Raw genomic sequence first — 14,006 nt, 5'->3', positions numbered from 1 at the left:
GAGGGGAATTTGGGGGTTCCAGGGGGGGATTTAGGGGGAGCTGGGGGGATTTTGGGGGGTCCTGAGGGGAAATTGGGGGGGATTTGGGGAGTCCTGAGGGGATTTGGGGGTCCTGGGGGTTTTTGGGGGGCAGGGAAAGGGAGAGACCCCCCCCAAGGGGGATTTGGGGGTCATGGGGAGAGCCCCGGGGGAATTTGGGGGGTCCTGGGTGGGATTTGGGGGGCAGGGACCGGGCAGGGCGGCGTTGCCCCTTTAAGAAGCGTTGCCCCTTTAAGAAGCCTTGCCCGTAAGGGGCGTGCCGCTATCCAATTACGGGGCGTGGCTATGCAGATTTAAAGGGTGTCGCCAACAATTTAAGGGGCGTGGTTACAGCCATTTAAGGACAGGCTCGTGCCGGTAAGGGGGCGTGGCCGTTGCCTTTTAAGGAGCGCGCCTGGCTCCCCTCTCGCATGCTGCCCCACCCCGGACGTGGGCGTGGCCAGCGCGGCGGCGGGCGGAAAGCGGAAGTGCGGCCGTGAGGGGAGCCGGGGGGGGGCGGCGGCGCGACCCCCCCGCCCCCCCCGCCGGTACCGGACCCCCGGAACCGCTCCCGAGCCGCTCCCGAACCGACCCGGAACCGCTCCCGAACCCCCCGGTACCGGCGCGGTGAGTCCCGAACCCCCCCGGTACCGGGGCTCCGAGCGCCCGGGGGTCCCAGGGCCGGTCTGGGGGGTCCCGGGGCCCGGTTCGGGGATTCCGGGCCAGTTTAGGTGTCCCGGGGGTCGGTTTAGGGGATCCCCGGGCAGGTTTGGGAGGTCTCGTGTCCATTTTGGGGGGTCCCGGGGCCATTCTGGGGGTCCCGGGGCCCTTCTGGGGGTACCGAGTCCTTTTTTGGGGGGTCCCGGGGCTCGGTTCGGGGCTCTCGGGGTCGTTCTGGGGGTCCCGGTGTTCGGTTCGGGGGTCCCGGGGCCATCCTGGGGGTCCCCGGGTTCATTTTGGGGGGTCCCGTGTCCATCCTGGGGGTCCTGGGTCTGTTTTGGGGGGTCCCGTGTCCATTTTGGGGGGTCCCAGTGCTCGGTTCGGGGGTCCCGGGGCCATCTCGGGGGTCCCAGGTTCATTTTGTGGGGTCTCGGCTTCATTTTGGGGAGTCCCGGGGCTGTTCTGGTTGTCCCGGTGCGGCTCAGGGGTCCCTCGGGGCTCTCCACGGTGCCGGTGCCCGGGTGCTGACCCCGCTGTCCCCCCGCTGTCCCCCCGCTGTCCCCAGGCATGGCCGTGACCTGACCCCGGGGCGATGCAGCGGCCCCGGTACCGGGGGGCGGCCCCCGGGGGCGGCGGGAGCTGCGGCCCCCCCCGCGCGGCCCCCGGAGCCACCGGAGCCACCGGAGCCACGGCCGGGACCGGCGACAGCGAGAGCCGAGAGCGCCACGCTCCTGTCCCCAACCGCGGTGGCGTCCCCGAGCCCGGGAGTGTCCCCAATCCTGGGAGTGTCCCCAACCCTGAGGGTGTCACCAGTCCCTGTGGTGTCCCCGGTCCTCGGGGTGTCCCCAGCCCTGGGGATGTCCCCAGCCCTGAGGGTGTCCCCAACCCCAGGAGTGTCCCCAACCCTGGGGATGTCCCCAACCCTGGTGGTGTCCCTACCTCTGACGGTGTCCCCAGCCCCAGCAGTGTCCCCAACCCCGGGCACGTCCCCAACGCTGGGGATGTCCCCTGCCCCGGAGGTGTCCCCACTTCTGAGGATGTCCCCAGCCCCGGGGGTGTCCCCAGCCCCAGCAGTGTCCCCAGCCCCGGAGGTGTCCCCACTTCTGAGGATGTCCCCAGCCCTGGCAGTGTCCCCAGCCCCGGGGGTCGCTGCGGCTGCCGGGGCCCCCCGGCCGCTCCCCCGAGCCCCTCCCGGGACCTCCCGTGCGGGCTCGGCTGCCGCCACCGGGGACCCCCGCGGGACAGCGGCGACCCCCGCGGGGCACGACGGCCACCGCCACAACGCCGCCCCGAGCCCGAGGAGCAGCTCGGTGACACCGGCAGGGGACAGCGCGGGACCCTGCGGCTGGCCCGGGCCGGGCTGGCGCTGTGCCTGCGCCTGCTGGGCGCTCTCCTGGCGCTGCTCTTCCTCCTCCTCCTCCTCCTCCTCGGGGCGCTGCGCTCCGTCCTCCGCGGCGCCTCCGCGGGGCTCCGCCGCTCCCGGGAGCTGCTGGGCGAGCGGCTGCGGCGGCGGGCCGGCCAGCGAGGGGGTGGCGGCGGTGACGAGGAGGTGACACGCTTGGTGGCCATGGCCGGGGTGGCCGAGGAGGAGCTGGACCCGTTCCGGGTGCTCGCGGTGGAGCCCACGGCCAGCGACGCCGAGCTGCGGCGGGCCTACCGGAGGCTGGCGGTGCTGGTGGGTCTTGGGGACACCTTGGGGACACCCTGGGGACACCTTGGGGACGTGCTGGGGACCTGAGGGCCGTGCCTTGGCAGGTGCACCCCGACAAGAGCCGCGACCCCCGGGCGGAGGCGGCGTTCAAGGTGCTGCGGGCGGGCTGGGAGCGGGTGAGCAGCCCCGAGAGGCGGCGCGAGTACCAGGCGTGAGTTTGGGGAGGAAATCCCAGGGTTTGGGGGGTAAATCCCCAATTTTGGGGTGTAAATTCCATGTTTTGGGGTGTAAATTCCATGCTTTGGTGTGTAGGTCTCATATTTTGGGGTGGAAATGTCATTTTTTGGAGTGTGAATCCCGGGGTTTGGGGCGGGCTGGGAGCGGGTGAGCAGCCCCGAGAGGCGGCGCGAGTACCAGGCGTGAGTCTGCGGGGGAAATCCCCAATTTTGGGGGGTAAATCCCCAATTTTGGGGTGTAAATCCCATGCTTTGGGGTGTAAATCCCAATTTTTGGGGTGTAAATCCCATGCTTTGGGGTGGGCTGGGAGTGGGTGAGCAGCCCCGAGAGGTGGCGCGAGTACCAGGTGTGAGTTTGGGGGGAAATCCCGAATTTCGGGGTGGGAATCTCAAATTTTGGGGTGCCAATCCCATATTTCGGGGTGTCATTCCCATATTTTGGGGTGTGAATCCCATATTTGGGGTTCTAATTCCCATATTTTGGGTTCTAATCCCCATTTTTTGGGTCCCAGGAAGCAGCTGGCGCAGGGGGAGCTGGCGCGGGCGCTGGGCGTGTTCCTGGGCCCGTATATCCCATTTTTGGGGTGCCAATCCCATATTTTGGGGTGCCAATCCCATTTTTGGGGTGCCAATCCCGTTTTTTGGGTTCTAATTCCCATATTTTGGATCCCAGGAAGCAGCTGGCGCAGGGGGAGCTGGCGCGGGCGCTGGGCGCGTTCCTGGGCCGGCTGCAGGAGGAGCTCAGGGACGCCATGGACGCCATGGGCTGCACGCGCTGCGGGGGACGCCACAGGTGGGACAGCGGGGACACTGAGGGGACACTGGGGACACTGGGGACACTGAGGGGACAGTGGGGACACTGAGGGGACACTGAGGGGACAGTGGGGACAATGGGGACAGCAGTGGGGGGGACATCGTGTCCTGGGGTCTCACCGTGTCCCTGGGGGTGTCCCCAATGTCCCCACAGGCGGTTCCAGCTGGACAGGGACCCCCGTGGTGGCCGGTGCTGTGCCCTGGGGGTGTCACAGTGTCCCCAGTGTCCCTGGGGGTGTCCCCAATGTCCCTGGGGGGTGTCACAGTGTCCCCAGTGTCCCTGGGGGTGTCCCCAATGTCCCTGGGGGGTGTCACAGTGTCCCCAGTGTCCCTGGGGGTATCCCCAATGTCCCTGGGGGTGTCACAGTGTCCCCCATGTCCCCACAGGCGGTTCCAGCTGGACAGGGACCCCCGTGGTGGCCGGTACTGTGCCCCCTGCGGTGGGTGGCACAGTGTCCCCAATGTCCCTGGGGGTGTCACAGTGTCCCCAATGTCCCCGCAGGCGGTTCCAGCTGGACAGGGACCCCCGCGGGGGCCGGTACTGTGCCCCGTGCGGCGGGTGGCACGCGGCCGAAGAGGGTGACCTGTGGGCAGAGTCCAGCCTGCTGGGCCTCAAGGTCACCTACCTGGCCCGCATGGACGGCCACATCTACGACGTCACCGGTGAGGGACACGCGCACGCCAGGGTGACACAGCCCCAGACAGGGGGCCACACCCAGCCCGGGGGTGACAGGGCCCGGGGGGGGCCTGGTGTCACCGTGGCCAAGGGACACCATGCCCACCCCAGGGGTCTCTCTGGTGTCACCGTGACCGTGTCCCCTGTCTGTCCCCAGAGTGGGCGGGCTGCCAGCGCGTGGCCATCTCCCCGGACAGCCACCGTGTCCCCTACCACCTGTCCTTCGGCGCCAGGACAGCCACGCCCGCCGGACGCCAGCGGTCAGTGCCGGGGTGGGGCCAGGGCTGTCCTGGGGGTGTCCAGGGGTGTCCTGAGGGTGTCCAGGGCTGTTCTGGGGGTGTCCTGGGGGTGTCCAGGGGTGCCCTGGGGGTGTCCAGGTTCCTTCGGCGCCAGGACAGCCACGCCCGCCGGACGCCAGCGGTCAGTGCCGGGGTGGGGCCAGGGGTGTCCTGGGGTGTCCTGGGGGTGTCCAGGGGTGTCCTGAGGGTGTCCTGAGGGTGTCCAGGGGTGTCCTGAGGACCCCTCACAGTGTCCCCAATGTCCCTGGGTGTGTCCTGAGGTGTCCTGGGGGTGTCCAGGGGCCGGGGCGTGCCCAGGTGTGCTCAGGGGGTGTCCAGGGAATGCCCAGGTGTGTCCAGGGAATGCCCAGGTGTGCCCAGGGGGTGTCCAGGTGTGGTCAGGGAGTGCCCAGGTGTGCCCAAGGCGTGTCTAGGGAGTGCCCAGGTGCGTCAAAGTACATCCAGGTGTATCCAGGGAGTGCCCAGGTCCATCCAGGTGTGCCCAGGTGCATCCAGGTGTGCCCAGGGGGTCTCTAGAGAGTGCCCAGGCACATCCAGGTGTGCTCAGGAGGTGCCCAGGCAGTGCCCAGCTCCATCCAGCTGTGCCCAGGCGCCTCCAGCTGTGCCCCAACCCCCTTTCCTCTCCGCCAGGGCCCCCCCCAAGGGCAGCCCCCCGTCCCCCGCTGACCTCCAGGATTTCCTGGCCCGCGTTTTCCGGGGGGAGCCGGGCCCGGGCGAGGCCGGGGGGGCTTTCCCCGCCCCCCCCGGGGCTGCGGGACCCCCCCAGGGACCCCCCCAGGCCCAGGGGGGCCCCCCCAGGGGGGACACCAAGCACAAGAGGAGGAAGAAGGGGCGGCGGCCGCTGCCGCGCTGAGGAGACCCCCGACCCCCACCCCAAAAAACAAAAAAAAGGGCTTTGAATAAAAAAATCTATTTTTTTTCTTTTTATTTGGGTTTTTTAAAGAAAATCGAGTGGTGGTTTTTGTGTTAAAAAATAAAAAAAAAGAGGGGAGTTGATTTAATAAGGGGGGTGTGGAAATAGGGGTTGGTTTGGGGGTCCCCAAGGCCCCCCCGGTGTCCCCAAGGCCCCTGGAGCTGTCGGCCGCCATGGCAGCACCACTTCCGGTCCGCACCGGAAAGAGAATGACGTCACTGACAACCCTGTGGGCGCCGCCATGTTGGCGGTACCGGGGAGGCCTCAGCGTGCGGCGCCATCTTGAGTGTGAGGCCCTGAGAGGGATCTGGGGGGCTCTGAGGGGTCCTGAGGGGGATCTGGAGGGGTCTGGGGATTCCCTGAGGGGGATCTGGGGGAATCTGGGGGTCCTGAGAGGGATCTGAGGGGTCTCTGTGGGGTCCCTGAGGGGGATCTGGGGGTCCTGAGGGGTCCCTGGGGGTCCTGAGGGGTCCCTGGGGGACGCGGGGGTCCTGAGGGGTATCTGGGAGTCCTGAGGGGTCCCTGGGGGTCCCGGGGGTATCTGGGGGTCCCGGGGGTCCTGAGGGGTCTCTGTGGGGTCCCTGAGGGGGATCTGGGGGTCCTGAGGGGTCCCTGGGGGTCCTGAGGGGTCCCTGGGGGACGCGGGGGTCCTGAGGGGTATCTGGGAGTCCTGAGGGGTCCCTGGGGGTCCCGGGGGTATCTGGGGGTCCCGGGGGTCCTGAGGGGTCTCTGTGGGGTCCCTGAGGGGTCCCTGGGGCTCCCGGCTGTCCCTTGGGGTGAGGGCGTGTCCGGTTAGTCCGGGAGACACGGCCGGGCCTGACGGAGAAGCGAACACACCCATCATGGCCGCCTCAATCCATCATGGCGGCCTCCACACCCATCATGGCGGCCACACCCATCATGGCGGCCGCCACACTCATCATGGCGGCCGACATAGCCATAAGGGATATTATTTAAATTAATCAAATTTATCTAATTACTTAATTTGTTTAAATTTCTTTAATGATAATAAGAGGGGGTTGTGGCTCGAGAGCTGCGGGAAACGGGGGCTGTTCTGGAGACTCAAAGTGTTCTTAATGAGAAATAAAAAAATAGGGAGTAGTACTAAATAAGATTATTAATAAATTAAGTTATAATCAATTTAATAGCGGAATAAACCCGCAGCCCTCGGGAGCAGCACCTGGAGAGGGGAAGGGAGTGGGAAACTCTGGAATGTTCCGGGAAATGACCCCAAAGTTGTGCTTTGCACCCCTGGGTGAAGGCGAATAATTAATGAGGGAATTTATAATAAATAATTAATACTTAATACGCAAAAGTGCAATTAAATAACCACAATATAAACAATTTTTACTTTACCCCTACATAATAAAGAGTTTAAATCATAGCAAATAATATATTTTCGTTAAAAATAACATAGCAAGGAATAATAGTGTAGTAATAATTATATTGATATTACATATATTAATACAGGTGATTTTAATATTATTAATAATATTAATATATAATCAATAATATTAGCATATATATTAATAACAATAATATCACACTAAACACGTAATAACCTGAGCAGGAAATTATAAATATCCAACTCTAGCTAGGATTATTAATGCAATGAGATAATATTTAATAATTAATTACATCGAGTCCCTCAATGACCCCGCTCCGGTCCCGGCCCCACCTCCTGGAAGTCCGCATTTCCCGCCCTCTCATTTCATTGGCCGCCGCTCAGCATCTCCGTATTCCTATTGGTTCATCTCCACGTCAGTTAATATCGCCCCGCCCCCAGCGCAAGACAGACCAATCAGCCGCGGGCGCTGCCGGCAGCGCCGACCAATGGCGAGCGGCGCGTTTGGGCGGGGCGGCGGAGGACGCGCGGCGCTGATTGGCCGGCGCGGCGCGAGGGGCGGGGCCGGCGCGGGGGTGACAAGATGGCGGCGGAGCCGGTGGAGCTGCACAAGCTGAAGGTGCCGCTGGCAGCGGAGCGGGGCCGGGAGAGCGGCGGGGACAGCGCGGGGACAGCGGGGACAGCCCCGGGGGGACGGCGGGGACCGCGGCCGGGGCTGAGGGGGCGCGCGGGGCAGCGGCGGGAAACGGGCCGGGCTCTGAGGGGGATCTGAGGGGGCTCTGAGGGGACTGTGAGGGTCTGAGGGGGCTCTGGGGGGCTCTGAGGGGGATATGGAGGGGTCTGAGGGTCTCTGTGGGGTCCCTGGGGGGTCCCTGGGGCTCCCGGCTGTCCCCGGGGGTCCTGAGGGGCCCCCGCGGCCGCAGCTGGCGGAGCTGAAGCAGGAGTGCCTGGCGCGGGGCCTGGAGGCCAAGGGCAACAAGCAGGACCTGATCCAGCGGCTGCAGGCCTACCTGGAGGAGCACGGTGGGTGCCCCCGCCCCCGCCCGCGGCCGCCTCCCCCTCCCCACATTGCGGCCCTGCGCCCTGACCCTGCCCTGCTTCCCCCCAGCCGAGGAGGAGCCCAACGAGGAGGACGTGCTGGGAGAGGAGATCGAGGTGGGCCTTTGGGGTCGTCCCGGTGTTCCGGGGGGTTTGGGGTGGGAGCGAGGCAGCTGTCCAGGATTTTCATCGTTTCCTCCTTTTCCCAGCTTTTTTGGGGCTAAATCCGCTGGGTTTGGCTCATGGGATGCTGCAGTGACAGGAATTTGGGATGGGGGATGCTGGATTTTGGGATCTCGGGGTTTGGGATCTCGGGTTTTGGGGTCGTCCCGGTGTTCCGGGGGGTTTGGGGTGGGAACGAGGCAGCTTTCCAGAATTCTAATCGTTTTTTTGTTTTCCCAGCTTTTTTTGGGGCTAAATCCGCTGGGTTTGGTGCCTGGGACACTGCGGTGCCGGGAATTTGGGATGGGGGATGCTGGATTTTGGGATCTCGGGGTTTGGGATCCCAGGGTTTGGATTTCCCACGGATTTCCCCGGGTTTGCAGGAGGAGGAGCCCAAGGCCCCGGAGCCGCCCGTGAAGGTGGAGGAGGCGCCGCTGAAGTCGCCCGACGTGTGAGGAGAATTCCCAGGGAAATCTGGGAATGAGGGGCTGGGGGTCAGGGAATTCTGGGAGCGGGGGCAGATCCCCCCTGCAGCACCCCTGACCTTTTCCCAAACTTTTTCCAGGATCCAGGAGAAGAAAGTGGTGAAAATCTCCTCGGAAATCTCCCAGATGGAGGTAAAATCCCCTGGAAAATCCCAATTTTTTACTGGAAAATCCCTGTTTTCTCTTGGAAAATCCCGTTCTTTCCTGAAAAATCCCAATTTTCTCCTAAAAATCCTTTTTTTTTTTTCTGGAGAATCCCAATTTTCCACTAGAAAATCCCTATTTTCCCCTGGAAATCCCGATTTTCAACTGAAAAATCTCAAATTTTCCCTGCAAAATTCCATTTTTTTGCCACAAAATTCTCATTTTTCCCTGAAAAATCCCAATTCCCTGCTGTGCATTCCCAGTTTTCCCTGGCAATTCCCAGAATTCCCATTTTCCTTTCCCATTTTCCCAGAGGATGCAGAAAAGGGCCGAGAGGTTCAACGTCCCCGTCAGCCTGGAGAGCAAAAAGGCAGCGAGGGCAGCACGGTGAGCTGGAAACGTGGGAATGCTGGGGGGATTTGGGAATTCTGGGGGAAAATTTGGGAATTCTGGGGGGAAATTTGGGAATTCTGGGGGGGAATTTGGGAATTTTAGGGGGAAATTTGGGACTTCTGGGGGAAAATTTGGGAATTCAGAGTGGGATCCCTGCCTGGGGTGGGGCTGAGCTGGAATTCCCAGAGGATTCCAAATCCCTGGATCAGGGAACTCTGGGAAAAGGGAACTTGTGGGAATTTTTGGGGGATTTAGTGGGAATTTTTGGGAAGGAATTCCTGCCTGGGATGGAATTCCCAGAGGATTCCAAATCCTTCCTATCCCAGGAGCCCTGATTCCCAAAATTCCAGCCCTGATTCCTAAAATTCTGCCCTAATTCCCAAAATTCCAGCCCTAATTCCTGGTTTTTTCATTCCCACAGGTTTGGCTTGGCCACAATTCCCACAAAAGGTGAGGAGAGGGAATTCCTGGAATGGGAATTTTGGGAATTCCTGGAATTCTGGGGATTCCCTGGCATTGCAAATTCTCCTTTTCCATCATTTCTGGGAGCGGGAAATTCGGGATTTGGTGGGAAAAGACCCCAAATGATCCCAGATTTTCCTGGGATTTCTCATCCTGGAAACTCCAGGCTTGGGATTTTCCTGGAATTCCTGGGAATTCCCAGTTCTGGGCTGAAATCTGGGAATTTTCTCCTTTTCCAGGGCTCTCAGCAGACTCCAAACCCACGGTAAGGAAATCTGGGATTGGGGATTCCCACGGAATTTGGGTGGAATTTTGGGAATTTGGGTGGAACTTGGGGAATTCCAACAGGAACTCGTGAGGAATTTTGGGAATTATGGTGGATTTTTGGGGATTCAGCTGGAATTTTAGGGAATTAGGGTGGAATTTTGGGAATTCAGTTGGAATTTTGGGTGGAATTTTGGGATCCCAGCTGCAATTTTGGGTTTCAACTCCCCCAAAAAACCCCCGGAGTTTTCCTGGGATCAGCCCCTCTGGAAAAGCCCCGAGCTCAGGAATTTTGGGAATTTTTATTCCGGAATTTCCTCCTTTGGAAGTCCCGAGGATCCCAAATCCCAAATTTCCTTTTCCCAGATAAACCTGGAAAAGCTCAAGGAAAGGGCTCAGAGGTTCGGCCTCAACGTCTCCTCCCTCTCCAAGAAGGTGAGATTTGGGAATTTTGGGAATTCCAGGAGTTTTGGGAATTCTGGGAATGCCAGGGCGCCCTCCCCACACCAGGATTATCCCAAAATTCCACATTTTTCCAGCTCTGCTGGCTCCATCCTTCCCTGGTTTTGGGGAATTTGGGGTTTTTGGGAATTGGGGTTTTTGGGAATTGTTTTTTTTTTAAATTTTGGTTTTTTGGGAATTGGGGTTTTGGGAATTTTGGTTTTTTTGGAATTGGATCTTTTGGGGTTTGGGAATTTTGGGTTTTTTGAGAATTGGGGTTTTAGGAATTTGGGGTTTTTGGGAATTTTGGTTTTTCTGGGATTGGGGTTTTTGGGGATTAGTTTTTTTTGGGGAATTGGCTCACCCAGGGATAACGGGAATGTTTCCCTGCCCTGGAATGGGATCGGGAGGGATCCCAGGGACCCATTCCTGATCCCATTCCTGATCCCATTCCCGTCATTCCCAACCCCAGAGCGAGGAGGATGAGAAGCTGAAGAAGAGGAAGGAAAGGTTTGGGATCGTCACCGGGGCCGGGGCCGCCGAGGACTCCGAGGTGGGGCCAGAATTCCGGGATTTGGGGTGGGAATTCCGGGATTTGGGGCCAGAATTCCTGGGATTTGGGACCAGGATTCCCAGGAATTCCTGGGCTCATCCCAAAACCACTTCCCAATTCCCAGCCCTTGAGAGATCCAGGGATGTGAGGAGGTTTTCCAGGGATTTCAGGATTGTTTTCCCGGGATTTTGGGGGGTTTTCCATTGATTATGGGGCATTTTCCAGGGGTTTTGAGACTGCTTTTCTCATGGATTTGGGGCTAATTTTCCATGGATTTCAGGGCTGCTTTTTCAGGTATTTTGGGGCTGTTTTTCGAGGAATTCAGGACTAATTTTCTAGGGATTTCAGGATTGTTTTCCTGGGAATTTTGGGGTCTTTTCACCAGGAATTCGGACTTTGGAATTCCCTGTATTTTGGGCCACTTTTCCTCAGGAAAACCCCCCCAAATCCCGGGATTTTCCTGCCCTTTGGGATCAGGAATTTCCCCATTCCCACCCCCCTCCCTCTCCCTCTTTTTCCCGGGATTCTCCTCACGGATTTCTGGAATTTTCCCTCTTTTTGGCCCTTCCCAAATCCAGGCAAAGAAGCGGAAAAGGGCAGAAAGGTTCGGGATCGTCTGAGCTGCTCCGGCCTCTCCTCAGGTCAGGATCCCCTTTTCCCTCATTCCCAATTTTCCATGGAATTCCCAGCTCCCACCCAGGGAATTCCCCTTTTCCTTGGAGGATTTTGCTCCTCAGTTTTTGAAGTTTTCCCCAAAAAATCAAAGGGAAAAGGAGGAGCTGGGTTTGGGAGGGAGGGAATTCCCAAATCCGGGGCACAATTCCCAGAATGTCGGGGATTCCATGGATTTGGGGTGGTTTTCCATGGATTTAGGGTTGTTTTCCATGAATTTGGGGTGTTCTTCCATGAATTTAGGGTGGTTTTGGATGGATTTGGGGTGGTTTTCCATGGATTTGGGGTGGTTTTCCATGAATTTGGGGTGGTTTTGGATGGATTTGGGGTGGTTTTTCAAGAATTTAGGGTTATTTTTCCAGCAATTTTTGAGCTTTTTTCCCAGGATTTTTAGGGCTCTTTTCCCAGGAATTTGGGGCTGCTTTTCCCAGGATTTTGGGTTTGTTTTTCCAGGGATTTGGGGTTATTTTTCCAGGGATTTGTGACCATTTTCCCAGGAATTTGGGGCTGTTTTTCCAGGAATTTGAGTCTGTTTTTCCCAGGGATTTGTGGCCATTTTCCCATGATTTTGGGGTTATTTTTCCAGGGATTTTGGGGGGATTCACGGAGCAGCTCCCATGGGAATCACGGCATCCCAATCCCATGGGATTTTTAGGATTTTCCCGTGGAATCCCAGCAGGAATTCCAGGGATTTCTTGGATTTCCAGGTGGGCCTTGCCTGAACCCTTCCCCTGTTGAAGACTTGAGCTCCCAGGAGTTGGAATTTCGGGAATCTCCTCCCGGAGCCTTGGGAGCAGCGGGGCCGGGGCCATTCCCGGAATTCCGGGGCCATTCCCAGCCCAAGAGATTCTATTTTTTTGGGAATTCTCCTTTTCCACCCTCGGGAACCTCGGAGACTCCGGGAGGTTCCCAAGATGTTCCTTCCCTTCCCAAAAATCCTCAGTTTTTTCCCAGTTTTTTCCCGGTTTTTCCCGGGTTTTGTATTCCCAGTTTTTTCTATTTTCCCGGTTTTTCCCTCGGAAGGGTCGGGCTCTGCCCCTCATCCCACGTTTCCCAATAAAAATCTTCCCTTTTCCAAGGAAATCCCATTTTTTTTTTCTGGGGGTTTGGATGCTGGGCTGGAATTCTGGGAATTCCCTCCTTTCCTGGGCTATTCCCGAGGTTTTCCCGAGGTTTTCCCGGAATTCCTGGTGTTAAATCCAGGTTTTCCAGGAATTCCTGTGTTTTTCCTGGTGCTGTCCAGACTTTCCTGAGGTTTTCCAGGAATTCCTGGCGTCACATCCAGTTTTTCCTTAAGCTTTTCCTGGAATCCCCGAAGTTTTCCAGGTGTTCCTGAGGTTTTCTAGGAATTCGTGTCCCCTCCTTGTCCCCCCTACGGGGGAAAAGGGAATGGGGGAAAGGGGAATGGGGATGGGGAAAGGGGAAAGGGAATGGGGAAAAGGAAACAGGGACAGGAAAAGGAGTGGGAACAGGAATGGGGAAAGGGAATGGGAAAAGGGGAAAGGGAACAGGGGAAGGGAAATGGGAACAGAGAAAGGGGAACGGGAACAGGAAAAGGGAATGGTAAAAGGGGAATGGGAACAGGGCAGGGAACAGGGAATGGGAACGGGGGAACGGAACAAAGGCGAGCGCTCGTTCAAGTCTTTGAGCAGAGAAATGAAAACCAAAACCCCCCCGGTGCCCCCTCGGGCTCGGCCTGGGCTCCCTCCACACCAGAGGGGACAGGACAGGGACAGTGACAGGGACAGTGGCCACTCTGGGGACGGGCAGTGGTCACTCTGGTCACTCAGAGGTGACCGCAGCTGCATGGGAGGGGCCGGGGAGGCCTCGGGGGTGTCCTGGAGGATCTGGCCAGAGTGGACAGAGGGGACATGGCCAGAGTGGACACTGGGGACATGGCCAGTGGCCACGGGGCCACCAACCCAGCAGGACCCGCTGACCCAGCTGGAGCCACATCCCTGTGTTCATCCCTGTGTCCGTCCTGTGTCCATCCTTGTGTCCATCCCTGTGTCCGTCCCTGTGTCCACTCCTCGCACACTGGGGGTCACTGCCCCCCTGTCCCCTCCCCTGGTGACACCCCTGCCCCCCTGTCCCCCCCGCGGTGACACCTCCCTGTCCCCGGCCAGCCCTAATTAGCCGGGGACATTCCCGGCATAGCTGCAGCCCCTAATGAGGCTCCATAAAGCGGCCCCGGCTCCTGGGGCTGCTCGTAAAATCCCCCCTTAAATTCCCCCTTCAAATCCTCCCCCATTAAAAATCCCCCCTTAAATTCCCCCCTTGAAATCCCCCATAAAATCCTCCTCTGTAAAAATCCCCCATTAAAAATCCTCCTTAAAAATCCCATTAAAATCCTTCCCTAAAATCCCCCATTAAAAATTAAAAATCCCCCCTAAAAATCCCCTTTAAAAATCTCCTTTTACAACCGGGGGCTGGGCTGGGACCCTGAGTGTCCCCAGCCCTGTCCCGAGTGTCCCCAGCCCTGTCCCAGCTGTCCCCAGCCCTGTCCCGAGTGTCCCCAACCCTGTCCCGAGTGTCCCCACCCCTGTCCCAGCTGCCCCCAGCCCTGTCCCAGCTGTCCCCAGCCCTGTCCCGAGTGCCCCCAGCCCTGTCCCAGCTGTCCCCAGCTCTGTCCCGAGTGTCCCCAGCCCTGTCCCAGCTGTCCCCAGCCCTGTCCCGGGTGTCCCCAGCCCTGTCCCAACTGTCCCCAGCCCTGTCCCGAGTGTCCCCAGCCCTGTCCCGAGTGCCCCTAGCCCTGTCCCAGCTGTCCCCAGCCCTGTCCCG

General features: G+C 59.4%; 2 protein-coding genes across 7 annotated transcripts; both read left to right on the top strand.

Annotated features, from left to right (window-relative positions):
• The first annotated feature begins 223 nt into the window (after positions 1–223).
• On the top strand, positions 224–5,300 carry DNAJC14 (DnaJ heat shock protein family (Hsp40) member C14). 4 transcript variants are annotated; one of them, XM_039712999.1, is made up of 10 exons: positions 225–645; positions 1,244–1,307; positions 1,356–1,447; positions 1,538–1,765; positions 1,802–2,353; positions 2,434–2,540; positions 3,239–3,358; positions 3,881–4,041; positions 4,212–4,314; positions 4,984–5,300. In XM_039712999.1, exons 2-10 carry the CDS (start codon positions 1,271–1,273, stop codon positions 5,204–5,206), a joined length of 1,623 nt encoding a protein of 540 aa, XP_039568933.1. In that variant the 5' UTR covers positions 225–645; positions 1,244–1,270; the 3' UTR covers positions 5,207–5,300. The 4 variants fall into 4 exon arrangements, with proteins under 4 accessions (XP_039568932.1, XP_039568931.1, XP_039568930.1 ...); XM_039712998.1 differs by having other exon boundaries at positions 224–645; positions 1,356–1,765; XM_039712997.1 differs by having other exon boundaries at positions 224–645; positions 1,244–1,733; positions 1,770–2,353.
• A 1,792-nt stretch (positions 5,301–7,092) lies between these two features.
• LOC120503934 (SAP domain containing ribonucleoprotein) lies at positions 7,093–12,308 on the top strand. 3 transcript variants are annotated; one of them, XM_039713013.1, is made up of 12 exons: positions 7,093–7,230; positions 7,535–7,634; positions 7,720–7,766; positions 8,195–8,262; positions 8,377–8,428; positions 8,754–8,827; positions 9,255–9,283; positions 9,535–9,560; positions 9,926–9,994; positions 10,473–10,553; positions 11,132–11,194; positions 11,812–11,939. In XM_039713013.1, exons 1-11 carry the CDS (start codon positions 7,195–7,197, stop codon positions 11,171–11,173), a joined length of 624 nt encoding a protein of 207 aa, XP_039568947.1. In that variant the 5' UTR covers positions 7,093–7,194; the 3' UTR covers positions 11,174–11,194; positions 11,812–11,939. The 3 variants fall into 3 exon arrangements, with proteins under 3 accessions (XP_039568947.1, XP_039568948.1, XP_039568946.1); XM_039713012.1 differs by having other exon boundaries at positions 7,094–7,230; positions 11,933–12,308; XM_039713014.1 differs by lacking the exon at positions 9,926–9,994 and having other exon boundaries at positions 11,933–12,308.
• Positions 12,309–14,006: the final 1,698 nt, after the last annotated feature.

The sequence above is a fragment of the Passer montanus genome, unplaced genomic scaffold, assembly GCF_014805655.1.
Source record: "Passer montanus isolate IOZ18808 unplaced genomic scaffold, ASM1480565v1 scaffold270, whole genome shotgun sequence".
In the NCBI taxonomy this organism is placed as follows: Eukaryota; Metazoa; Chordata; class Aves; order Passeriformes; family Passeridae; genus Passer; species Passer montanus.
This window is presented reverse-complemented; position numbering and strand designations above follow the sequence as displayed.